The sequence below is a fragment of the Caretta caretta genome, chromosome 3 (genome assembly GCF_965140235.1).
Source record: "Caretta caretta isolate rCarCar2 chromosome 3, rCarCar1.hap1, whole genome shotgun sequence".
NCBI lineage: Eukaryota > Metazoa > Chordata > Testudines > Cheloniidae > Caretta > Caretta caretta.
In genome coordinates, this window is record NC_134208.1 from 31,384,530 (window position 1) to 31,410,557 (window position 26,028).

At 44.4% G+C, this 26,028-nt stretch overlaps 1 protein-coding gene and 1 long non-coding RNA gene across 2 annotated transcripts in view; both read right to left on the minus strand.

Moving 5' to 3' along the window:
* Positions 1 to 1,274: 1,274 nt before the first annotated feature.
* Positions 1,275 to 10,173, minus strand: RRM2 (ribonucleotide reductase regulatory subunit M2). The gene is made up of 10 exons (XM_048845491.2): positions 10,005 to 10,173; positions 9,837 to 9,914; positions 8,422 to 8,577; positions 7,523 to 7,639; positions 6,608 to 6,741; positions 4,473 to 4,567; positions 3,600 to 3,733; positions 3,070 to 3,174; positions 2,454 to 2,567; positions 1,275 to 1,970 (listed from the first exon to the last, which is right to left on the minus strand). The coding sequence occupies exons 1-10, from the start codon at positions 10,095 to 10,097 to the stop codon at positions 1,818 to 1,820; spliced, it is 1,179 nt and encodes a 392-aa protein (XP_048701448.1). The 5' UTR covers positions 10,098 to 10,173; the 3' UTR covers positions 1,275 to 1,817.
* Positions 10,174 to 22,107: 11,934 nt separating this feature from the next.
* LOC142071389 (uncharacterized) overlaps positions 22,108 to 26,028 on the minus strand; it is a 36,846-nt gene continuing 32,925 nt past the window's right edge. The window contains exon 3 of the long non-coding RNA XR_012667421.1: positions 22,108 to 23,390. This is a non-coding gene — a long non-coding RNA (uncharacterized LOC142071389). The remainder of the gene's footprint in view (positions 23,391 to 26,028) is intronic.

The following is a 26,028-nucleotide window of genomic DNA, read 5'->3' on the forward strand; positions in this document are numbered from 1 at the left end:
TTTTATCCTTGAAGTTACTCTTAAAATCTAGCGATAGTGAGTTTTGTTTTTATTTAACATTTACCTTTAAGAACAGGATTGGATTTCTGTGTCTTAAGAGGTTTGTGCACATGTTTAATTAGCTGGTTGCAACAGCAGATTTCCTTTTTTCCCCCCCTTTCTCAGCTCTTCCCTGGAGCAGGGGGGTTTGAAAGGGCTTGAGGGTACCCCACAGGAAGGAATTCTCAAGTGCACCTTCCTGGGCTCTCAAAGGGGTTCTGTATTTGGGTGGTGACAGCCTCTACCAATTCAAGGTCAGAGAAAAGTTGTAACCTTGGAAATACAAGCCTAGAGCAGCAAGTATTAATTTTTAGAGTCTTTGAGGGCCCCCACCTTCTGCACGCAAAGTGCCAGAGTGGGGAATCAGCCTTAATGGGCACTCATCTCCACGTAAGAGTCATTTTAAATGACTTACATCAGAGCACTACACCATGCTCTAAGCCAGAGAATAGCTGGAACAGTTTTCTTTAAAGTAATGACTGTTGTAGGCAAGTCCCATTTCATCTGGACAGTTGACCAAACTCTGCCATTGAGTAAATAACTATAAGGACAAAAGCCATATTCCCTCTAGAAACCATGTTTATTTAAGTGCATGTGTCCAATTTCAGCTTTGGCTACTCAGTGAGCTCCAATTTGAATAAGTGGTAACAAATAGATGATTAAACTACTTTGAGATGAATTTAAAGCATCACTGCATCCATTAGGTACCAGATGCCAAAGCTAAGACATAAACAGTGGGTTTGGCATTCTAGCCCCTGCATGGCCACTTATGACCATGCTCCTTTTGTTTTGCAGGCTACCTTGAACAAAGATGTTTTTATGGATTAATGCCATATCGCAAGGAAGCAGTTCACAGCTTTGCCCTTCAGATCAGTGTATCTAGTGAAGTGTTGCCTGTGACTGAACTCTAGAATTTGGTTTTTTGCCTGTTTAGTAACTCACTTATGAAATAGTATTTCCTAAAAGAAAGAAAGCTTCAATTTCAAGCAGAGTCCAGCAGCATAAGTTTTTTCCCCTCTAGTACCTAGAACACTAGACTTTTAATAAGCTTCTCAACTTCCATATAGTTTGTATTTGTACACTGCCAGAAGTTTAACAGATCTGTCAGGATAACCAGCAGGTCTGATTCAAAGCTTTATCATTTTAAGTTACATACAAGTAAATAAGCATAAAAACAAAAAAGGTTATCATGCAATGCGATGTCTAAAAATTTAGTATAAACTCAAGCTTCAATATTAATGTTGCCAAAAACACTACATCAGAGTTCTTTATTTTAATATTAAAGTGCCAGGTTTATGTACAAACTATTACAAATAGTAAAAAGTAAACTTAAAACCTGCTAAGAAGCAGTGAGGTCATGTAGCTTCCCCTACAGTATCTGAGAGCCAAATCTCTCAAATCTAATTTAAGACTGTCATTTCTCAAGCACTTCCAGCACTGAGATAGAAATTCCAGAAACTAGTGATATCTGTGTATAACCTCCCTGTTGCAAGGGATGGCATTTGAGATCACTTCAAGAATTGAGGATTTTTCAGGAAATGATTTTATAACACAAGTTACTCCATCTAAGCATTCTATGAATTAACACCATTGGCAATATCTAATTAAAGAATTTTACTGCTGTAGCTATACTAGCCTCCTCAAAGCAGTACCATACCCCCCACACTGTTCAAGAGTGGGATTTCAGTATAATATCCAGTCACAATGTGAATTCATATTGAAAGCAATGTTTCATTCAAAACAGCACACCCATCGTATCTTAAGTGGTCTCAGTTCATTTAAAAGTCTGCATCCAGAGTGAAAGAGTTATCTGTGGGTTTTGACATTACTCCCATCTTCTGGTATTCTCCTACTCGCTTCTCAAAGAAGTTAGTCTTGCCTTCCAGTGAGATATTCTCCATGAAGTCAAATGGATTCTCCGCTTTGAATATCTGAAAAACAAGACTTCTAATCACAAATGGGTTTTCACATCTGGGAGTAGAATGAAAACAAAGAATCAACTGGGAAGTGAGGACTAGGAGTGGGAAAGGCAGTTTAAGTTTACTTAATGCAAAGTAATTCAGTTTATTATCTGGCATGTGAAACCCCTCCCACTCACAGAAGTACAGCATCCAAGGCATGGATGCCTTTTCATCTGCTGCTCTCCTAAAGAAAGGCAGAAGCACAGTGGTTCTTGCAATTGTCCTCTTTCCATCACGGTTTATTTGTCAATATGTATCACATAGGTCTCCATCCAGGACAGTGAGCATTAAGATCAGTGGAAACAACCAACTGGCTCGAAGGATCTTGGCTTTTAGTCAGGAGCTGAAGACTGTCACAATAAATGGTGGAAGCCATTTTACATATTCAAGATTCATAGGAAATATCAAATGAATGCAACCTTTCCAATGAAAGGCACTGCTTATAAATCTTACCTTGCTAAATCCCAGCTCCAACATAAGTCGGTCTGCTACAAATTCAATGTACTGTTTCATTAAAGTGCAATTCATGCCAATCAGCTTTACAGGTAGCGCCTCTGTCAAGAATTCCTGCAGATATGAAGAGGGGAGGTTAGTACAGAAGGCCTCAGCATACAAACATTTTGTTATCTAGAACAGTGGTTCTCAAACTGTGGTCCACAGACCACTATTCAGGTGGTCCAAAGATAGTTTTCTCATGTGCGACCACACAGGCACACACCTTAGAGGGAACTAAGGACCACCCACCTAATTAGTGGTGCTGTGCAGAGAGGGCACATCCATCACATTAGAAAGGTAAGACTACTGATATTAAAATCACAGTTGTGTGATTTTATTTGTAGAACAACAATTTTTTAAATATAGTGCTTTTATCCAAAGTGCATTACAATAATTAGCTAACAGTACAAACATTTGGAAAGATTAGGTGGTCCACCCTCAGCAATTTTCAAGTGGTCTGTGGGAAAAAAGTTTGAGAACCACTGATCTAGAGCAGTTTCATGGCCTGATAGTTTTCTGTCTTTTAAGCTAAAATGTGAGCATTTACTACCCAAAACAAGGAAGACCTGCTCACCTGCTCTATCCTGACAGCATTGGTAATGACTTCTCTTACTCTTTCCTCAGATGGTTTGTGAATCAAGTGCTTGAACATTAGGCAGGCAAAGTCGCAGTGCAAACCCTGAAAAGGTGAATGCGTAGATATTATTTCAGGAACATTGATTAGAAGTGCCACCTCTTCAAATTTGCCTCTGATTTTAAAAGCCCATGAATCAGACACCATCTTAGTACTCAAACCCCAGGATGATTTTCCCCTAGAGAAAATGGGTCACTTTGTAGTTTCCGCCTTGGCTTTTGAATGGAGAGGCAAAGTGCACAATTAAGTAGGCAGCCTTCTTACTAGACTTTCCCTCCAATCACCACTGTAGTGGAAACAGTTTATACACTCACTGCCTCAATTCAAGTCTTATTTAGCACCAGACAATGTTTATCCATTTAATTTAGCACCAGACAATTCATAAGAATTATAAATAATTGTTTTGAAACATAAGGTCATTTGTACCTTGTGGTGCACTGTAATAAGAGATTGTTACAAGGTTCTCTCACCTCATCTCTGCTGATGAGTTCGTTAGAAAAAGTGAGTCCAGGCATTAACCCTCTCTTCTTCAACCAAAAGATGGATGCAAAGGAGCCAGAGAAGAAGATTCCTTCCACTGCTGCAAAAGCTACTACACGTTCTCCTGTCAGGAAACGTTAGTGTAAGTTTTGCACTGAAGTAAATGTTTACCTAGCCTTAAAATTCAAAGCATACTGAGAGTTTTCCATTCATGAGATTCTCTCTGGAACTGAAACAATGGCTTTTTCTTCACTACAAAAAACAAGTGTTAAATAACCCATGTGCAAGGCTGTAAGAAAATAGTAAGCCAGGATTTCCTCAACACTTCTTTTCTGATGTAGCCATGGCCTGAAATGTTATCATGTTACACTAAAATTCTGATCAATTTTAGTCTGTTTTGACATCCTGCAAGTCAGAACCCAGAGTGGTCTGAGAACATATGAGCAAAGATTTAATACTCAAGGGATAATGGGAATTTCAATTGCCTCCCACCTGCCAAGTGAGGCAATCAAGAATCCATAAAGCAGATGAAATATTTATCCTTCAACAGAAGCATAGTTCCTTAGGAGGAATAACTATACATGCTTCCAAGCAGCTACAGAAAAACATACTGCCAACTAGAGACACTGGTCATAAGGGACCAGTTGGAACTAAAAATGCAATCACAGCAAAGGGGAGCCTCTGAGAATAATTTGCTTTATCTGAGACTACAACCTTCTTCCAGAAGGAAGGCAAATAATCACTTGCCCTTTGGCCACACTATCCTTTGGAATGTGGAGAAGCATGGCTATCGAAAGCTTCACTCTTGCTAGGAAAGGAAACATTTAGCATCCAGTAAATGCACAGTTCAGAAATGCACTCACCAAATGTTGCATGTTTGTCCCCAATCCACTGCATGGCCCAGTCAGCCTTCTTTTTAACACAGGGCAGCGTTTCAATGGCATTGAAAAGGAATTCTCTGGAAAGCATATAGTACATTAGAAGGGGAAGAAGTCAACACACCAGTGCAGTAGGTATTTGCAACTAGCTGTCATAACAGATTTGTCATTGATTAACCTGAATTACCTGCAACTAACCAGCACATTTTGAAACCAGTATTTAAGAACTTGTCTACATTAAGGATTGTCACCTGTGTAGCCACACTGGTGCTAATCCCAGCATAGACATACTGTATATGTGCTATTTATCCCTTATATCAGCCCACCACCACTGTTCCAGAATTCCAGTGCATCAATCCCTGTTGTAGTCTGAAGTGTACTCATGGCCTTTCAAACATTTTGGTGCACAAACTGCAGGTTTCAAAGTCTTCTTGTGATAAGCTTTCTAAAAAACTGTAGAACTAATCCATAAACCTTATTTTCACATACTTAATTCTGAAATCTTTCAGGCTCACTTTGATATGTTTACATCAACCCAAGGTAAGGTTTAGTTTGTTTTTAAAGTTGACAGTTTTAGCACTAGTGTTTTAATAACTCAAAGACAAAGTTTTAAAGCATCCAGCTGTGTGTATCTGTAGCTGTGAGAAATGAGCATGGTTTACTACATTAGAAAAGACTGGTTGAGAAATAGTTATGACTTGCTGACAATGGTAGTACATAATTTCAGTTTAACCACACAGCAGGCATAGACAACCATTACATGGGAAGATGCACCAAGTTTTAAACCTGAGATTTCAGTGTACAAGTCAAAAAGATACAAGCTATAATGGTTCCCATAGAAACTGTTCTAGGTCACTTAACTTATCAAGTAGCCAATGCAAGTGCCTCTCATATTAGAGTGTAGTCCAGTTTTAAGTATCTATATAGATTGACTATGCCACCTGTTACATACTTTGTTTCATCCCCTCATTTATCACTTATTGAAGTTAAATCTGTTTTGCTTTTAATCTCAAAGTCCAGCCTCTGGTACAGTTTGTTGCACCTTACTGTTCTGTAATATATAGGGCCCTACCAAATTCATGGTCCATTCTGGTCAATTTCATGCTTTTAAAATTGGTCAATTTCAGTTGTTCATATCTGAAATTTCAGTGCTGGGTCTGAACCAAAATGGGATCATGGGGTGGGTATGCAAAGTTGTTGTAGTGGGGGTCCCAAGATTGCCACCCTCACTTCTGTGCTGCCTTCTGAAGGCAGCACCCTCTTAGCTTCCTGTAGAGTTAGAGGATGTTCCCAGAGATGGAGGTGGGTAGGATCTTCCCCATGCTGCTGGGAGCACCCCAGTCGGGTGCTCCTATCTGCTAGTCCATGCCAAGGACAGATTAAGGGAGGAGCCCCCAGCCAATTTGGGGCCCCCCAGGACAAATGGGTGCCCCAGCCCCAGAGGAAGAACCCCCCAATCCCCAGCTGAAGCAGTAGGGGGCAAAAGCCCCAATCCTGGGCTGCAGAAGCCCACATGGGAGGAGGAACCCCTAGGCTGGGCACTGGAGTCATAGGGGGGGCACACAGACACCAAGAATGCCCCAGCTGAAGCTGCCAGGAGCAAAAGCCTCCAGCCTGGCAGAAGCTGCTGTGGGAGGAAGCGCCAAGCTCAGCACCAGGACCTGGAGTTGTGGCAGGAGCTGGCCCAGGGTCGGGAGAGAAGACAAAGCCTGGAGTTGAGCTTCTGGGCTGCTGCAAGCGCAGAAGTGAAGGTGCACCAACCTCATTTCTGCACTGCCTCTGGGGGTGGGTCTGATCTCCTCACCAAGAGCAGCCATGCAGGGGATGGACAAATCCTGTCCCACCCCAGCATGGTGGGACTAGCAGCTAGAAGCCCCAGGCTCCCAGCAGGAGGGGAGATCAGATTTCACAGGGGAGGGCCGATTTCATGATCTGACACTTTCTCACAGCCATGAAATTGGTAGGGCCCTATGCCTGCAGAGTTCTCCACGGTATGTTCACCAGTCTAAATTAAATTCTCAATCTTAAAACAATACAGAAGGGACTTAAAACAGAAGTATCACTACTAGATTCCACCAGGACTTTACAGCAACTTGAACATTTCATTATGTGATACTAACCTTTGTTTTGGATCTTTAATGTAAGTATCTATGAGCAGACTGTACATTTCTGAATGTATGTTTTCCATAGCAATCTGGAAGCCATAGAAACAGCGAGCTTCTGTTACCTGTACTTCTTGGCTGAATCGCTCCACCTAGAGGAGAAACCAAACATGACTGTTGCAGAAAGCATTACCCACTTAACATGTTGCAGTTATTTGCTAAACCCCCACAAGTATCTCCAGTTTTGCTCTACACCCTCTATGGTCTGACAAATGTTTTCATGTTCAAAAGCTAAGCCTAGTGTAGTGCATTAGAATAACAGGCTCCTCCTTAGTGCCAGGAATCTTAGGTTCTGGCTTGATCTCATCTTAACTCCTTAAGTATTTGGCCATAAGGTAACATTGCACAGTTTTCCCATCTCTGCTTTATCCAGGGCAGGAAAGTGGAGCATTGATAGAAGTATAGTAATATTTTGCACTCCTGCAGCTAATGAACAAGGATTTTACATCACAGTATAAATGTTATTTCAGTCTCAACTGCCCTATAAGATAAGCAAATACTGCCACCAGTTTAGATGAAGCAAACAAGATTGTGGAAGTGATTCATTCCTCTCCTCCCCCCCAAAAAAAGTGCAGTCACAGAGCCAGGTTACCAGACTCCCAAATCATGTATTCTTACAAAGCCATCCTCTTTCCTCCCAAGAAGGAAAGCTTAGTTTCTGAAAAAGTACACAAGAGTCCTGTTTTACAGAGCAATCCCTGATTTACTGAGTGCAACTTCCCCACCCTCTCCCTCACCAAAAAATGGATTATAGATTTAATAGGTTTTACAGCAGAAGTAGCTCAACAGGTGCTCTCTCATTAATAGGAGTTTTATTTGGACAACTTTGTTAACAGAATGATTTCCATTTTAGGATTGCTCTTGTGTACTTACCAAATTCTCATTTACAATGCCATCACTTGCTGCAAAGAAGGCTAGGACATGTGAAATGAAATATTTCTCCTCAGGCTTCAGGGACTCCCAGTGTTGAATATCTTTGGAAAGGTCAACCTGAAAAACAAAAGCAGACATTTACAATTTTATCATTGTACTAAAGAATGTACTTCTAGATAGATATTTAGAGCAACGTTATACTGTGTATTAAACATCCCATTTTCTCAATGGTCTGTGAACTAAAATACCACTGCAATAAATGAAGTTTAATAGGTTCCTAGAACCACGGAAAGCTGTGCTTGTTTTATGTCACTTTTTTCAAAGCTATTTAATCATACATTTGATATAAATTAATCTTTTGAAGGCAACAGTACACTTAATACACAAGCAGTCACTGCTGGCTCTTACCAAACTTAGGTCATGTCAACACTAGAAAGTTAGATTTGTTTAACTATATTGGTCAGGAGTGCAAAAAACCCACACCCCTGACCAGCATAGGCCAACCTAAGTCCCCATGACAGCACTAAGTCAAGGAAGAATTCTTCCATGGACCTAAATCCACACCTTAGGGAGATGGTTTATGTACACCAACAAGAGAACCCCTCCAATCAGCACAGGTAGTTCTACACAAAAGCACTACATGGGTACAGTTTTAAGGGAAGACGTACCCTTTGACTGTAAGCTCTTTGGGTCATGGACAATCTTTATTGTGTTTGTACAGCACCTAGTACAATAGGGTCCTGATTCATGACTGAGGCTTCTTGACTTTATTGCAATGCAAATAAAGTAACACTACGGGGAAAACATGCTCCCTTATGAGCTGGACTGAACTGCTAATGTCAGGTGGGTTTGTCCACTGAAGCAACCAGAGCAGGGATTGACTAATGGGAGCCCCTCACCTCTTCAGCTGTCCAGAAGGAAGCCTCTGCTTTCTTGTACATCTGCCAGATATCATGGTACTGGATGGGGAACATGACAAACCGGTGGGGATTTTCCCGTAGGAGGGGCTCATCTTCCAGATTGCTAGGAGCTTGTGTCACTGCTTTGGGTTTCAACTAAAGGAGGCACAACAGGAAAACTTGAGTTCAACATTCCCAGTATTGGAGACCTCCCACCCCAAGGATGGGATGAGGGTGGGAAGGAGAGGAGGAGGAAGAAGAGGCAGGAAGCAGCTGAGGAGGGGCAGAAAAAAAAAAAGATGGGGAATTCCAAGGAGGGAGAGCCCAAAGAGGGAGAGTTCATAGAATATCAGGGTTGGAAGGGACCTCAGAAGGTCATCTAGTCCAACCCCCTGCTCGAAGCAGGAGGGATCCCCAATTAAATCATCCCAGCCAGGGCTTTGTCAAGCCTCACCTTAAAAAGGTCTAAGGAAAAAGATTCCACCACCTCCCTAGGTAACCCATTCTAGTGTTTCACCACCCTCCTAGTGAAAAAGTTTTTCTTAATATCCAACCTAAATCTCCCCCACCGCAACTTGAGACCATTACTCCTTGTTCAGTCATCTGCTACCACTGAGAACAGTCTAGAGCCATCGTCTTTGGAACCCCCTTTCAGGTAGTTGAGAGCAGCTATCAAATCCCCCCTCATTCTTCTCTTCTGCAGGCTAAACAATCCCAGCTCCCTCAGCCTCTCCTCATAACTCATGTGTTCCAGTCCCCTAATCATTTTTGTTGCCCTCCACTGGACTCTTTCCAATTTTTCCACATCCTTCTTGTAGTCTGGGGCCCAAAACTGGACACAGTACTCCAGATGAGGCCTCACCAATGCGGAATAGACGGGAACTATCACATCCCTCGATCTGCTGGCAATGCCCCTACTTATACATCCCAAAATGCCATTGGCCTTCTTGGCAACAAGGGCACACTGTTGACTCATATCCAGCTTCTCCTCCACTGTTACCCCTAGGTCCTTTTCTGGAAAACTGCTGCCAAGCCATTCAGTCCCTAGTCTGAGGCGGGCATGGGATACTTCTGACCTAAGGGCGGCGGGGGGGAGGGAGAGCCCAAAGTGGGGCGACTTGGGGTTCCCCCGACTGAGGGCGGGTAGGGAAAGAGGGCGGGGGGGGGGAGGCAGAGCCCAAAGAGGACGGGGGAGGTGGAGGAAGAAAGGGTGGGTGAAGCCGCCCGCGCGCTGGCGGACAGGAGCATTTGGCGCCAAAACAAAAAGCTGCGGGAGGCTCCCCCTGCAGCCCGGCTGGCCGCCCACTCTCCTTCCCGCCATCCCCAGCCCGGCTGGCCGCCCACTCTCCTTCCCGCCATCCCCAGCCCGGCTGGCCGCCCACTCTCCTTCCCGCCATCCCCAGCCCCGGACTCACCGGCTTCGCGTCCGCCTCCTGGAAGATCTTCCGAGCGGCCCTGGTGGCCAGGACCCGCGTGGCGCTGAGCGCGGGGGGCTGTAGAGACACAGACAGCGGCTGGTGAGAGGATCCGGCAGGGGCCGGGCGCCGCGCCCGGAGCTGGGGCGGGGTGACGGGGACACTCACCGTGTTCTCCTTGTCGGTCAGGACCAGGTTCTTCATGGGCGACAGGCGGGGCTGCTCGTTGCGGACGGAGAACGGGGCCCGGGCGGGGATCATGGCGGCGATGGCGGGCAGAGACAGGCGGCGACTCCGGCTCTCACAGGCAAAGGCGACGGTGGGGCTGCGGCGCTCCCGGGGACACTTTATATTCCCTTCGAATTTGGCGCCAGAACGCCAGGCTGCCCAATCACAGCGCCAGGCACTGCGCCAATCCCGAACGGGGCCGTCCCCGCTGCGCTCCCATTGGCCAGGGACCTGGCCGCGCCGCGCTCCCCGTAGTCCCACACGCGGGAGCCGCCAAAAATTCCCACCGCTCCGCCCTTCTATTGGCCAGCGCCTCGCCACCCCGCCCCTCAGTTTTACACAAATTGGCATCAGCCTAAATTCCCTGCCCTCCGCCTGGACGCTTCCATTGGCCAGAGCCTCAGCTGGACACGCCCCTGGATTCCCCCCCAAGATCCCCCCCCCCCCCGTCCCCGCGCGCCTGGGTTCCCTTTTCTTCGTACCCTTTGTTGCGTTGCCCCGCGCCCACCGGGAGCGGGACAGTCTGTTCTTACCCCACTCTCACTTACAGCGCGGGCGGGTGACCGCATGGGGTGTTTGCAGACTCCGGAAAAAGGAAAAATGGATAAGGGGTGGCAGAGGGGCTGGCTGCCTTAGAGTGCTGTCTCCCCAGAGCTGCTGATCCCCATAGAGCAGTGGTTTTTAACCTTTTTTCATTTGCAGACCCCTAAAAAAATTGGAATAGCGGTACAGCCCCCTTTAGAAATCTTAGGCATAGTCTGGGGGCACCCAGAGGTCCGTGACCCACAAGTTGAAAATCAGGGCCTGGTCACAGACCGCCCCCCCTACCACCACCAGGCAGTAGAAGAGCCCAAGAACCACAGAAGAAGCAATTCTACTCCCTTGGTGGAGGGTCCCAAAATCCCAAGTGTCAGCAATTTAGGAACCAGTGAAGATTAAACCTTTCTGCTGTGCTCCCATTGGCTCAAATGCCTCAGGAGGGCATTTTACTCTCTCTTCTTTTACTCCCCCTGAGTTACTGATGTTTTACATCCTGAAACATAATGGTCTTCTGTAAAAATGTAGCCCATCTAATATAATGTTGGATGTTCACATTTTCTATATAAATATATTTCTTGAATCCTCCTAAATTGAATGCCTCAAATATATCTTGTGGCAGTGAGTTCCACCAATTAGTTATGCACTGTGTAAAGTATTTCCTTTTATACATGCTATGTATCTTACCTTCCCATTGAATGTCCTCGTGTTCAGATATAATTCAAAAGGTAAAGTAGGAGAGGCCTATTGACCGTCTCTGTGCAATTTATTATTTTGTATCGCTCTATCACATCTTCTCTCATCTACACCTTCTCTTCTGGTGTAGACAAGGTCAAAAGCCCAGATCCTGCAAAGATTTAAACGTGCATAACTTCATCCATGGGAAGAATTAATATGTGTTATATATGTGCATAAATCTTTGCAGGATCAGGGGCATATGAGAAAAATGTGTACATCTACTGTGAGTTTCATCTCAGATTTTGGTATCACATGGCCAAAATTTGTGTTTAGGATGGAGCTTGGTAGAGTATCACCATTTATTTTCACACACACACACATACACACTTGCTACTTTTGAGGGAGCATTGACTTTCCTGGAAAACAAATTATATATGCCACTTGATTTCATACATTTCTTCTTTTGTCAAATGGTGAGGCACGAGAAAAGTAGAAAACTAACTGAAAGAAATAAAGATTTGAAGGAGGTGATTGAAGAAGGTATTTTCAGGTCAGAGAGAGTGGAAGACTCTTCTAAAGTTAAGTGGGGTAGTTTGAGGAAGAAAAAAGGAGAGCCACAAGTGGGAGGAGAAAACAAAAGAAACAGTCAGTAGAGGAGTAGGTAGAAGATAAATTGTAGGAGGGGAGGAAGACCCAATTGCAGAGCCTTGCAGGAAGGTTGAAGAAAAGGAGTTTGAAATTGACAGTCAATAATTAAGATTAATGATACTGTTTTATTATTAAAAAGAAAAGGAGTACTTGTGGCACCTTAGAGACTAACCAATTTATTTGAGCATGAGCTTTCGTGAGCTACAGCTCACTTCATCTGATGAAGTGAGCTGTAGCTCACGAAAGCTCATGCTCAAATAAATTGGTTAGTCTCTAAGGTGCCACAAGTACTCCTTTTCTTTTTGCGAATACAGACTAACACGGCTGTTCCTCTGAAACCTGTTTTATTATTAAATGAGCTGATAGCCCCTGAGTGTTATGTGATATTTAGTACAGTGTCAACTCATGCAGTAATAACAAGGGAGGAGGTGATTACATATACCTTGTTGGACAAGTTTGAACAGGATGAGCTCTCAGAGCAGTAACTCTCACTTGCTTCCTCATGGGAATAGACTAGATAACAAGACACCTGCTGCAGCTGCTATGTTGCTTGGCATTGGGAAGTGTATTTTTTCAGACAGGTTGTTTTTCTCCCTCTAGAGGAAATTAAAGCAAGTTTTTCAGTCAGTTACACAACTGTGTAAAACAGCCTAGCCCAAAGCTTCTAAACCTCTAGCTGCTGCTGACCTTTTTCCCCTCTTTTCATGACACAATACATGATCACACTCAGCTGTATAAAAAAATGAACAGAAGTGTATGCAGCATTGTTTTGCATTAAATGCAGGTTGCTCTTATTATTTAAACGGCAGCATCACTTTCTTCTCCTTACCCCTCCCCCAACTAGAATGTACTTAGCTCACTATGACTTGCAGAAAATTTAAATAAATAAGTATAGACAGGATGTGGCTTGTCGTGGTTTCCAGATGTCAGTCCTGCAAGAGTTCCGAATTAATGTAAATGCAGCTTGATTCCAAGAAGAGTTAGAATATATGTATATACTTTGGGATTTAGAGTTATTACAAAAACTTATGTTTTTCTCTATTACAATAAAATCATTTAGGTGTGTTTTTGTCACTAAGGTAAAGAATCTCGGGCCGCTATATTACAGTACGCAAAACAGTATATGCAGTATTATGATGATTATTGTTTTACAGAAAGTCATAAAATCTATAGCACTCAAACATCCTCCTGTCAGTGTCAATGGAGTTACAGTAGCGATGAATCTGGCTTATATAATTCAGCAAAGCTCTTAAGCACAGGGTCAACTTTAATTAAACTTTAAATGTAATGAGATTGTGTTTAAAGTGTCTGTGGACCCAGTTCTGGGAGACACAGAGTGTTCTGAAATGCTATTAATGTCACTGGCACCTAAGCACGGGCTTAAGTGCTTGCCTGAACGGGGGCCACAGGTCTAAGGGCCCAATCCTGTGGTGTGCTGTGTGACTACTGTGAGGTGTTCAGGATCTTAAACACCCAATGAAGTTGATGGGAGCTTAGAGCGCTCAGTACCTCGCAGGATTGAGCCCACGACCACTGACCTCTGAACACAATTTCTTTGCTAATATGGGACGTAACACTGCTTTAAAGAGAATGATTCTCAGACTAAGGTCTGTGGGCCAAAGAACACTTTGGTAAATGAGACAAATGTTTTAAGAAACAAGCAAAGGGGACTGCCCATACAGGTGGATCCAGGGCCGTCCTTACCCATACGCCCTGCGCAGCTGCGTGCTGCTCCAGCCCCTGCTCCTCCTCTTCCCCATGGCCTCCGCCCCAGCCCCGCCTCTTCGCACCCCTGCTCCACCCCCACTCCACCCCTTCCCCAAAGCTCCTGCCCTGCTCCGCTCCCACCCCACTCCTTCCTATCCCTGGTCCACTTCTTCCCCATGGCCTCCGCCTCTTCCCACCCCTGCTCCATCCCAGCCTCGCCCCCACTCCACCCCTTCCCCAAAGCCCCTGCCCTGCTTCGCCCCCACCCCGCCCCTTCCCGCCCCTGCTTCACCCCAGCCCTGCCCCCACTCCCCTGAGGAGTGTAGAAAGGCTGGACCTGCACTCACCAGCGGCTGGAAGTGCAGGGGCCCAGCCCCAGCCGTGCCACCGGTGAGTGCTGGGAGGTGGTTCCCCCCGGTCCCCTAAGCCAGCCCCGCCCCACCCCCATGGAGGCCTGGGGCCCCACACCCCCCTCCGCGGGGGGGGACACGCTGTGTTGGGCCCCAGAATAGCTAGGGACGGCCCTGGGTGGATCAATGGAGAGGGGGTCTCTCCCTTACATAGTGGTCTGCTGACTGAGAAAGTTGGGGCTGATGACTTGCTTGTCACAACTCTAACAAAGATTAATGGTGTCACTAGACAGTAAGCAGGGCATCTTGGTACTTAAACATGTCCCACTAGATTTGGGGAGAAACAGAAGAGTCCTCCCTTTCCACCCCTCTCCAACTGCATGATTTGAGTTTTAACTGACGTCAGATATTTCTGTGTTTTTAGCTCTTCCCTGTCCCCAACCCCAGTGATTCCAGAAATCTCCAAACAAGTAACATTATCACACTAGGAACTAGCATAACATATACAGCCCCTCCCCATAATACTATCTACTGCCCGCTCCGTAATGCACAGAAGCTCCAATCCACCCCACCATCTTCTAGGAAGGAGCCTGCAGTAGACCTAGCACCACTGACAATAGCTCAGGAATCATCAGTCTCTGCTGCAACCAAAGTGGTCTGCACTCCTCCCAAACATCCAGGGGCTCAAGCCCAGGGGTTTTAATGAGTCCTGGAAGCCAGCCCTGGCAGCTGTGAGGGTAATAAATGGTTTAAGTGTAGTGATAGTAGTTCAGCAATCAGTTTGCTATACTTTAAAGTCAATGGCGCGTGATCAGGCCTTACATTGTCTCACTACCTCTGCAAGAAAAAAGGTCTTAGAAAATGCTCTACATAGGGAGTTTTATCAGTATAGTTAAACTGCTCTAGTTACACTGTTAGAACTCCCCATGTGGACACACTTTCTGCAAGAAGAGTTTCTTTTTTCAGTTTAGCTTATGAGAAAAAAAAAAAACTTCTTGTAGAATAAGAGTATCTACCCAGGGAGTTATACCAATATAACTAGAGCAGTTTAACTATTTCAGCACATTTTCCCATGTAGACAAGCCCTTACTTAAGAAAGAAATGGCTGAAATTCTCCATTACTTCTGTAGGTCTCTAAGGCCAGGTCTACACTACACACTTCTATATAACTACGTCGCCCTGGGGGTGTGAAAAATCCACGCCCCTGCATGACGTAGTTATACCGACCTTAACCCCCCCTATAGACAGTGCTATGTCCCCGGGAGAGCTTCTCCCACCAACATAGATATCGCCTCTCACAGAGACGGAGTTATTAAGCCGACGGGAGAGCACTCTCCTGTCGGCATAGAGCATTTTTACCAGAAGCACCAACAGCTGCTGCTGCGCTGATGCAAGTTTTTAGGCTACATCTACACTGGAAACTTCAAAGTGCTGCCATGGGAGTGCTCCTGTGGCAGTGCTTTGAAGTGTGAGTGTGGTCACGTGCGAGTGCTGGGAGAGAGCTCTCCCAGCGCTCCTGGTAATCCACCTCCACGAGGGGAATAGCTCCGAGCGCTGGGCGCACAGCTCCCAGTGCTCGGAGCCTGCCCACACTAGCACTTTAAAGCTCTCAAAGTTGCTGCACTCAGGGGGGGTGATTTTTCACACTCCTGAGCCAGCAAGTTAGAGTGCTATAAAATGTCAGTGTAGACAAGCCCCTAGTGTAGACCTACCCTAAGACAAAGGTGACTCAGTAATCCTGGACTTTGTGAGCTTCAAAGTCTCTCTTCCTGCTGCAAGATGCCTTATCTTTACTAGGGAAAAAAGGCATGTTCTTAACTTATGACCTGGCAAATGAACCTTTACTTACAATCCATCTATTGTGTTTTAGTTAATAACAGGTGTCAGTTTTGTTCTGAATCTACCTATGTTGAGGTATTGGACAATGGCTGTCATTCAGAGGGCAAGCAGTTTGAGAAAGCAGATCTTGCTGGGTGGGAGACACAGATGAGAGCAAATCTGACAGATTTGGTTTTTTCTCTGTTTTACTGCAAATTCACTGCGGAATGTATGGGGTCATTGGTTGCATATGTATATTTACAGTTAACAAGTCAAATAGTTAAATTAGGTGTGGCTGCTGTTTTTCAGTCTGATCCTCAGATGATTTATCACTAGCTGATGACTGGCATTTGTTTCAGTTTCTTTTTTGCTTGATTCAGGAAAGGAGATTTGCATACATACCCCCAGCTAGCATAAACCGATAAGTGCCTCAACATAATTAAACATTTTATTAAAGCTAATGTTGAAAAAATGATATAATACATCGGTTGGGAAATGAGTGTCTGTACATCTGTGTATAGTACTAAGATTATCCACAAATATAAAGTTTGTTTTTAAAAGTCATATGATACATAGAGTACATAATCAGCCATAACTCAAATTTAGGTGAATATATTTAACAATACAGTTTAGATATTAGAATCCGAATACTCGGATACATCACTCATGAAAAGTTGTACAGAGATTTGGTTGTGGAAAGCAAAATACATCAATGAGTGGAGATTGTCCCTCAGTAATTGAGAATTAAGTAAGTTGTTCATTTAAAAAATACAATCCATGAGGAAAGTATTTCAGTTACTTTCCTGACTGTTCTTCTCATCAGAACTCCAGCTCATCCCTCCTGGTATTGCCGATGTCCGGTGATGTGTTCTATGTAGATGTCCCTCGACCACCTGAGGGTGTCAGACACCATGAGTTGCCGCATCAGCCGAGTGTAGCATTGACCGATTCTGCATTCTCTCAGCACTTGTTCGTTACTGGGGTCCCATGCACCTAAGGCTCCAACGATCAGTGCGTGTGTCTGGACCTGGTAACACTTAGCTCTCAAGGTTTCGGCCAGAGGGGCATATTTCTCCACCTTTCGAGCTCGGGCATCATGGAAGGCTGGGGTCCTGTTCTCGAATGGCACTGTGATGTCCACCATGATGATCTTCTTCCAGTCCTCGTTGGTGATGATGATGTCCGGTTGCAGTTGGCTGTCGGTTCTGGGGATGGTGGCATTTATGGCAACCTTCTCTACAGGTGGCGGGATGGCTCTGGCCAGGCGATGGCTTTGTGTCAAAGCTGCCAAGCTCTTGAATGGGGCTTGCAGCTATACAGGACGTGGGGTAGCGTCTCATTGGCAAAGCTGCACTTCCTGCATCACTTGTCCCAATTCCTGTGGCTCCATTCAGTGGGATGCAGTTGAGCCGGGCCCTGTGGATGAACCTCCAGTTGGCAAATCAGGTGAAGCTGGCCCCGGGGAGGAAGTGGTTGCTGGCGTCCCACTTGCATGTCACCTCGAACACCTTGCCCTGGTCCGGCTTCCGTCTCAGGTTTTCCATGTATTGGCAGCGGATGGCATCCTTCAGGGTCATTTCCAGCATTGTTCTAGCTCTCGGAGTGATAATAGTGTGATCTGTATTCTTCACCTGTGGCACCAGGACTCCCAGCTCCTGGCGTTTACTACACAAATGTCATTCATGTACTGAAGTTGATGTATATGTTATTCACCATAGGCCATGTGATGTTATTGACATGAACTGTGACCGTATAGATCATTGTTGCAACCAGGGTCCTATGGCTGCACCAGGTCTTGTACAGAAGAGGTCAAGTGGGGTGTCTATGGAAAGGTTGTAGTTTTCTGGTTATGAGTATGCTGTCTGTATGTGTGTTTCATTTTTGTATTTGAAGTTATGAATATTGGCTATGTACTTGTATCTCAATGTGTTTGATTCTAAGTAGCTTCAGTGAAGTATTTGGTCAGCTTCTTGAGAAAGGACTATTCTCAGTAAGTGCCCAGTCAGGAAACACTTAACTGACAATGGACTTTGGGAGACACCAATCCACATCTGAGCCTTCCTGGGTACATTCAAACTAACATGTAAACAATGGCGTTAGCCTGAAAAAGCTGATTCATTCATAGACATGTGACTTGCCCAGGTGGCTACAAACTCCATCTTGTTGCTGTGACTTTGCACAGAAGAACAAAAGGGTTTCCGCCCACAAGAGAGAGAATATAAAAGGCCCTGGAAGCCCCTCCATTTTGTTTTCAGCTGGCTTAAGAGATAGCCTCTCCACCCCCAAGAGATGCCTGAAAGAAACTGGAACAAAGGACAGTAACTACGGGAGTGTGAGTGATTGCTGGACCCAGACTAGGAAGGAGTCCAGTCTATGAAAGAAGCTTATTGGAACATTTCTGGGGATGAGATTTCATCTGTATTCAGTTTCCTACTGTATTAGGCTTAGACTTGCAAGTTTTGTTTAATTTTGCTTGGTAACTTACTTCGTTCTGTCTGTTATTACTTGGAATCACTTAAATCCTACTTTTTATACTTAATAAAATCACTTTTGCTTATTAATTGAACCAGAGTAAGTAATTAACACCTGGGGGAGCAAACAGCTGTGCATATCTCTCTATCAGCGTTATAGGGGGCAAACAATTATGAGTTTATCCTGTATAAGCTTTATACAGAGTAAAACGGATTTATTTGGGGTTTGGACCCCATTGGGAACTGGGTATCTGGGTGCTGGAGACAGGAGTACCTGCTAAGTGGTTTTCAGTTAAAGCCTGCAGCTTTGGGGGACATGGTTCAGACCTGGGTTTGTGATTATGTTGGATCATATTAAAGAAGTTCTGTATTAAAATCACAAATGAGTTTGATTCCCCATAGTTTAAATTCCACGGTATTACTAATTAAGAGGTCTCTTGGTTTTTGGTACTGTTTCTCTCCCTCTATGTGTGAAACTTGCAAGCTGCTAATTGTGTTAGTACATTCTAAGACAGAGTCTGTTCTCAAAGCAATTCTTTGTAACAACAACTACTCACAGAGTGAGACTCAAAGCAATGCTCTGTAACAACAGAAACAGCATCCAGAGACTCCCCGCCCTTTTGTTGTATTCATCTCGCTTTCTTAACAATTGTGATTAAAATAGAGATAGAGGATGTATGTGGATGGATGCTTGGAGTGGATAATAACTGAATTATCAGGAGGTGCCAGCCTAAGAATCCAGTGTCCATCGGCTGAAGAAGGTGTTAAGTGGAAATAACCAGAGGACCCCCGGAGGGCAGACTGGAATCCATCCAACAGCCTCAAGAATGGGAGAACCAAAGAACAAGATAACATCTGGCAGCACGGAGCTGTCAGGAATGTGCTATCTGCTGATTGATTCAGCAACAGCATGATGAAGCAATTCCCATAGACTGGCATAGGAAGAAATTCCTATAAAAATGGACTCTGGAAAGTGAGAACTTTGGGGTCTGATTCTGCAAACCAACTTCCAGGAGCATCAGATGTGCATCTGACAAGGCCCTGCTCCCTCCTCATGTCCAGGCCACCTGGCCAGTGGCTTGGCATGAGCAACTCTAAGGCTGGTAACTATGATAACAACCTTGCAGAACCTGTGTGTGTGTGTGAATGAATGTGTGAATAAATATGAAATTGAATGGAATGTTATAGCTATAACTAATTGATTATTTCTGTATTCACAATAAATGTGGCATTTTGCCTTTTCCCCTTTAATAAGATCCTGCTGGTTTTTATTTTATTGGTATAACATTTGCAGCAGGCTAGTGTGTCTGGCTCAACAAGACAGGGTTCTGAAGTCCCAAGCTGGCATGGAAAATGGGCCCAGAGGTAGTCTCCGCACATCAGGTGGCAGTCCCAAGGGGGTTTCTGTGACCCCACCCATCACAGGCCAAATCCTGCAAATCTCACTTAGAACTGGACCCTAAAGGTGCTGAGCATCCTCAATTCCTATCAACTTCTGTTGAGGTTGAGAGTGCCTCACACCACATGGGAATCGTTCCACACCTTCAGGCCTTATGCAGGCAAAACTTTCATTGATTTTAATGAGAATTTTGCATGTGTAGGAGCTCCAGGATTTGGCTCCCCCTTTTCATTAGTAATTGTTGAGAGATGGAGATCTGTCTGACTTTCACTGCAATGTTTCTTACCTAAGACAGAACTCCATACAAAATAAATTACAAGGCCTCTGTAGTGACTGTTTCGGCAGGAGTGCAGTCATGTTGTTTAAATTAGCAATGATTTGTTTTAATAAACCTCAGCTGAGAAATCTAAGCCAGAAGAAAACATTCTATATTAATTAGATTTGAGGCTGATACTGTGTTTAGAAGTGTGGCCCATTAATACATTAAATCAAATCCTTTCTCATTAGCAATTCTATAACCTGATTACCTGAAGACGAAGTGTGAGACTCTCAGTAGTTAATGAACAGCTACTGAAATAATCTTTTGTCAGCAAACAGACCCTTACAAACACTGCGGGGGGTGGAGTGGGTTTCTTTTGTTTTGTTTTTTTGTTGTGTTGTTTTGGTTTGTTTAAACATGGCTTCCACCTATTTAGCTTCCTTAACGGCCAGCTAAAATTGTTAGTGCAGAGCCTTTTCTGATGGCATAGTGTCAAGTTTTTATCCCTGTTACTCACTGTGAATGTAGTTTCACTCTGCTGCAGTCCGTGGAGCTGCTCAGATAAATTGGGAATTTGGACAATGGGTAGTTCAGGACTGATCCCATACTGAAGACAATGCGAATTTTACTGGTGTGGGATCAGGCCCTTTATGGTAGCAAACTAAAGTTCTTAAATAAAAGTTAAATAGTCATGTGATTTAAAATACAGACTGTTAACAGAGTGATAAGTGAATTATGGCCTGAAGACACTTTAAAACCTGATGATTTTTCTCTCCATAACATAATTTGTTTTGGTTGACTGTTATTTAGTGAGTGCACAATAAGAATTGGTAAGAATCAAACAGAGCCCTTTGGGTCAAATCCAAAGGCGCCCGTTACCCTGCATCCTCTGGTGGCCAGTGAGACTGGTGGAGCTGGAATGTCTCGTAGTTGATTCAGGCAGTTAAAAGGCAGAGCTCATTGTTCTCTCCTCCCTCCCTTCTTTTGGAGGCAGTGAATAAATCAGAAGCTACATGGTATTTGCAAACTGACCAGTTAAGCTTAATGTAAGGACTCTAGGCATCCTGTTGGAAGTGTAGCTCACAGCCTGATTGTGCCTTGGGGTACCAGCTTCTCCTCCACTGGGTTGACAGCAGTCTTTCCCAGTTGGTGTGGATGTATGGGCCTCATCCCCACTCCCACTTCCTCCTTCTGTCACCATAATGGTTTGCTGGCCTCATGTGCTATTGGGCCATTTTTGCCTGAAAAATGTCACTAGCCGTCTCTTGACTTACTAGCTCCATGCTTCCTCCAACTCTAGCATTCCTTATACAACGCTCCCAGTATTCTGCTCCCCCCACCCCCAGCATCTCCTTTTTGATGGCTTCATCTCCTTTCAACAGCCCCCAAACCATTTCAACTTCAAGTTCCCCATAAGATGAGTCCCAGCTCTCTCCCTCCTTTTTGTCCCATGGATAGGGCCCTATTAAATTCACGGACTGGGAAATCTGGCTGTTGTAGTGCTGCCCTTACTTCTGTGCTGCTGCTGGCAGCGGTGCTGCCTTCAGAGTAGGTGCCCGGCCAGCAGCTGCTGCTCTCCAGCTCATCCAAGAGCTGGTTCAGATGTGACTTAACCTTGGAGAGGGGTAGCTCAGTGGTTTGAGCATTGGCCTGCTAAACCCAGGGTTCAGAGTAGCAGCCGTGTTAGTCTGTATTCGCAAAAAGAAAAGGAGGACTTGTGGCACCTGAGAGACTAACCAATTTATTTGAGCATGAGCTTTCGTGAGCTACAGCTCACTTCATCGGATGCATACTGTGGAAACTGCAGAAGACATTATATACACAGAGACCATGAAACAATACCCCCTCCCACCCCACTGTCCTGCTGGTAATAGCTTATCTAAAGTGATCACTCTCCTTACAATGTGTATGATAATCAAGGTGGGCCATTTCCAGCACAAATCCAGGTTTTCTCACCACCACCCCCAAAACACACACACACAAACTCACTCTCCTGCAGCAGTCCTGCACAATGGTCCCCTCTGACCTAAATATCTATGACTCATTCTCACCACTGTCCAACCACTCACTTAGCAGTTGCCCACAGGCCCAAGAGTTCCCACAGAGGGTGTTCAGTTTCTGCCAGCTGTGGCCATTCCTGCCCCATGACAGCCCTAGAAAATAAAAAGCACCAAAAAAAATTGCAAAATAATGTTTTAATTACATTTTGGTTTAAAAAAAAAGGAAACTATTTTTAGTGTCACACAGATTTACATGAAAAAATCAAAGAATAAAAGGCAATCAGCAGACACACAATGTACTTGCTTCATAGGAGATCATCACTGCTGTGGTTTGCTCTTCCAATTTAGAATAACACTTGTCTTTCGAGTCCAGACTGAGGTAGCTAATATTCTTCCAGGTCCAGGCTCCTTTATGCACAGGCATATCCATTAGTCAGAGCTGTCTATCCTGGGTGAAAACGATCCATAAAGCTTTGTGTCATTGGCATATTCCTGATGTAGCTATCTGTGTTGACGCACACTGTCAATACTAATGTTGTTTATGTCTGTACTAACATCTTAGAATAACGCAACTGAAAGAATAATAAAAGCCAATTCTCGTCAGTGCAGTTCACTTTCACTTCTATTTCTAGTCAGTGTCATGGTATTCTTCTGCCCTGGCAGAGTCCTGTTTGCATCTGCAGGGGAAGGTTAGATGAGACCTAAACTGAATTTATTGACAAAAATATAAAAGCAGTTATATTTATATTAGGGTCTGCGAAATCTCTCTCACTACAAAGTCTACATTCTGGGTGTAAAGCTAGTTGCAGAGCATGGATGACCCAAAGCTGAAAAGTTACAATACATCCTGTTCAGGAAACTAGTCCAGTCATGCCCTGCATGCAGCATCCTTGGCTTTTGCAACATTATTTGAACCAATATCACAGGCATGAAAATCAAAATTCTGGCTGAAGGTAACTTAGATGCTATGATAAGCTTCACATGCACATTGTGAGTATGCTTCAGGCATCTATTTTCCCGGGGCTTAATAGTGAAAGTCATATTCATTCTTTGTGTATATGTTCAATTGTCCTCTAGAGCAGAGGTTCTCAAACTGTGGTCCGTGGACCACCAGTGGTCCACGAGCTCCACTCAGGTGGTCCATGGATAGTTCCCTCTAAGGTGCACTCCTGGGCGGCCGCACACAATAAAATGACGGGCCACCCACCTAATTAGTGGAGCCATGCAGTGGAGTTGCTGTGATAGTCTGAGTGGTCGTAGGGTGAAATAGTGGTCATGGTGAAGTTTTTAGGTGGCCTTTAATTTGCTGTAATACTTGAATGCAGTGTATCACCTACATGGTCTTCTGCAACGGTTGCTCTCACCTCAGTTGTCCATTCCTCCTTTCTAACAGATCTGATTTTTCCTCTGTAATGATTCCAACTATCTATTTCTGCCCCTGCAGTGTTGTCACATGAATCTGAAAGAAAACAATAGCTTGGTTCAATTGGCACTTTCTCTTTGTATCCTTCCTCTCTCCTATTGGCCACATCAACCCTAGTACAAGGCATTTGCTCTTTGCATGCCATAAGCAACTTGCTTGACAAGAAAGTCTTCCAGGGTTCAACATTTCCTGAGGCTATGATCAAAAATTATCAGAACTCCCCTCTCTTCAATCATCTGCTCTCAGCTGGGCTCAGTAGAATCCAGTGCAGAACAAGGCTAATGAGCAGAAGCTTTGAGTTCAAAACAGCACAGTGCAAGGGAGAAGGGGGAGACGGAAGCCAGAGAATCTTTGCTGTTTAGGTTTTATAATCCTAGCATCCTTATTAGCATACCTCAGTTTGATCCCTCACAGTGTAATTGAACGCATGTTTACCCAGTCACGTAGATACCATAACACGAACACACACAAATCTAGCACTCCCTCACTCCCCTCCTTCCTGTCAAGGGTTGGAATCAGAAGTCTCATTATCCAAACAACTCGACAGCATATGAGTAAGCAGATGAAAGGAACTGGTCATAATGATCATATATTGTGCACTCTCTTAGGAGACCAGGCAAGCTGAGCAGAAACACTGATCAAATATCTCCAGTGCACCTTATTTACAACTGGCAATTTCCTGGGGTAGCTCTACACAGGTATTCTGGGGTTCTGTGTGTGAAATTATAAATGTCGTTGCATGTTTGTGTCTGTTACTTCCAGGTCAAATTGCTCATTATTCCAAGGAAAAAGCTGGCTTTTCTAAATGTACATTCAAGCTCAGATCATTATTTTTAAAGCCCACAGCCCTGGTTGGAAGAGGGTGCAGAGGTCCAGCCATCAGCAGCAGTGGCAAGAAGCAGATTGTCAGGATGTCTTCTGTGGTACTGGGGGAAAATGTGCTTAACTCCTTCCCCTATTTTTCATCTCGTAACATCCTTACAACACCAGCTAGTAGGAGAGGGGGAGGGCCAGGCAGGGTCTTGTCCTGGTGTTTCTAGTATGCATAATGCCAATCCGTGCTATCACTCCTTGCACCTTGTGCACAAGGAGTGCAAAAACAGGATTCTGGCCTTTTCCTGAGCAAGTGCACCAGGTGGGGGATGGAGAAGGAAAGGGCTCCTACATAGGGGCAGTTAGAACCAAGCCTTCCATTTAGCTTTTAGATTCCTGCTTCAGTGCTTTCTAGCTTGCTCACCAACACCAGTAATTAGAATGTTGCCGGCCAAGATCAGCCCTCGTAGTCGCATTGTCTTTGGGTTCTTCCCTCAGTTGCAGTGGTGTGCAATGCAGATGCATGGGTGTAACCAATGGCAGCATTTGGCCCTGCAGTTGGAAATTGGGGGTCAATGGGAAGACTCCCATTGACTTCTGTGGGCTTTGGACTAGGCCCTTGAGTAATTCCACTGATGATGCACACATTGGAATAGAATCCAGCTCTTCCTCTCTGAGCCCTGGAGAATCAGCGAGAGGAGTGAAGAGCAGTGAAATCTTATTTCTATCAATAAAGTCAGCAGCTATAACTCGACCACATCCAGGAAGTGTCATATCTACAATCACTTCTCTGATAGCAACCTCTCTTTTAAAACAGTTTTGCCACGTACAGTCACCAGAGGGGGCTCTCTGGCTTTAGATCCTGATCAGGCACCATGCATGCCGGGGTTTGGCTGACTTTTACACAGTGCAAATTATTGAGTAGGGGTTTGTAGGGTTTTTAGTAAGGGCCATGCCCAGTCGTGCAGAGCTCTTGCACTGAGCACAAAGAGGAGACAAGGCTGATGCTGACAAACTTGTTGTCGTTCTTTAGGAGGAGAAAAAGCAGTATTGCTATTTTGCTCAGATTCACCAGGGCAGTAATTCAGGAATCCCATTACCTTTCAGCATCAGAAGAGGCAGGTTAAAATTAAAATGGTCCCAGCTAGTTCAGGCAGCTGGGGTGCAGCACTGGCAAAAGACTAGTGAATAAAACCCACCCTCTCCTGATCTTATTTCAATAATTTGCACTGATTTCAAAGCACTTTACAAAGCAGGTCAAATACCATTATTTCCATGGGGGAAACTGAGACAGAGATCAATAACCTTCCCAAGGCCACAGACTAAGTCAGAGTTAGGAATAGAAACCAGGTCTCCTAAGTCCCACACCATGTCCCTACAGTCCTGCCTGGATGGGCAAAAGGGTTCTGAGTTTCTGTTGTGTTAGCTGAATCAAGTTAGCGTAACATGAATGAAAGATTTAAGGCATTGGCTAAACTGCATTTGAAGCCATATTAACTGCTGACATTTACCCTTTATAGACATTAGCTTTGTTCCATTCCTCCGGAACATCTCCAGGTTTCCAAGATTTGTTTAAAATAGCATTCATGCTTCAGAGCTTCTCAGCGAATTCTTTTAACACTCCTGGGTGCAAGTTATCCACTTCTGCTGATTTTAAAAGATTGGTTTTAATACAGCTAGTTGCTATTTAACATCCTCCCTAGTTACTGATGGAATGGGAGCTATTTCATTGTCAGATCTGAATACATTATTCTATGTCTTTCCAAATACAGAACAAAGAAATGCTTATTGAATACTTTTGCCTTTTCTGCATCATGGCTGACCATTTTACCATCCTCTCTTAGTACTGGCCCAGTACCAT

Excerpts from the sequence above, each read along its gene's own strand:
- RRM2 (XM_048845491.2), bottom strand. The coding sequence starts at position 10,097 with ATGATCCCCGCCCGGGCCCCGTTCTCCGTCCGCAACGAGCAGCCCCGC. Across the intron at positions 2,568-3,069 it reads ATGCTGTCAGGATAGAGCAG|GAATTCTTGACAGAGGCGCT; the intron begins GTGAGCAGGTCT and ends TCATATCTGCAG. Across the intron at positions 1,971-2,453 it reads TGGAGCTGGGATTTAGCAAG|ATATTCAAAGCGGAGAATCC; the intron begins GTAAGATTTATA and ends CTTGTTTTTCAG.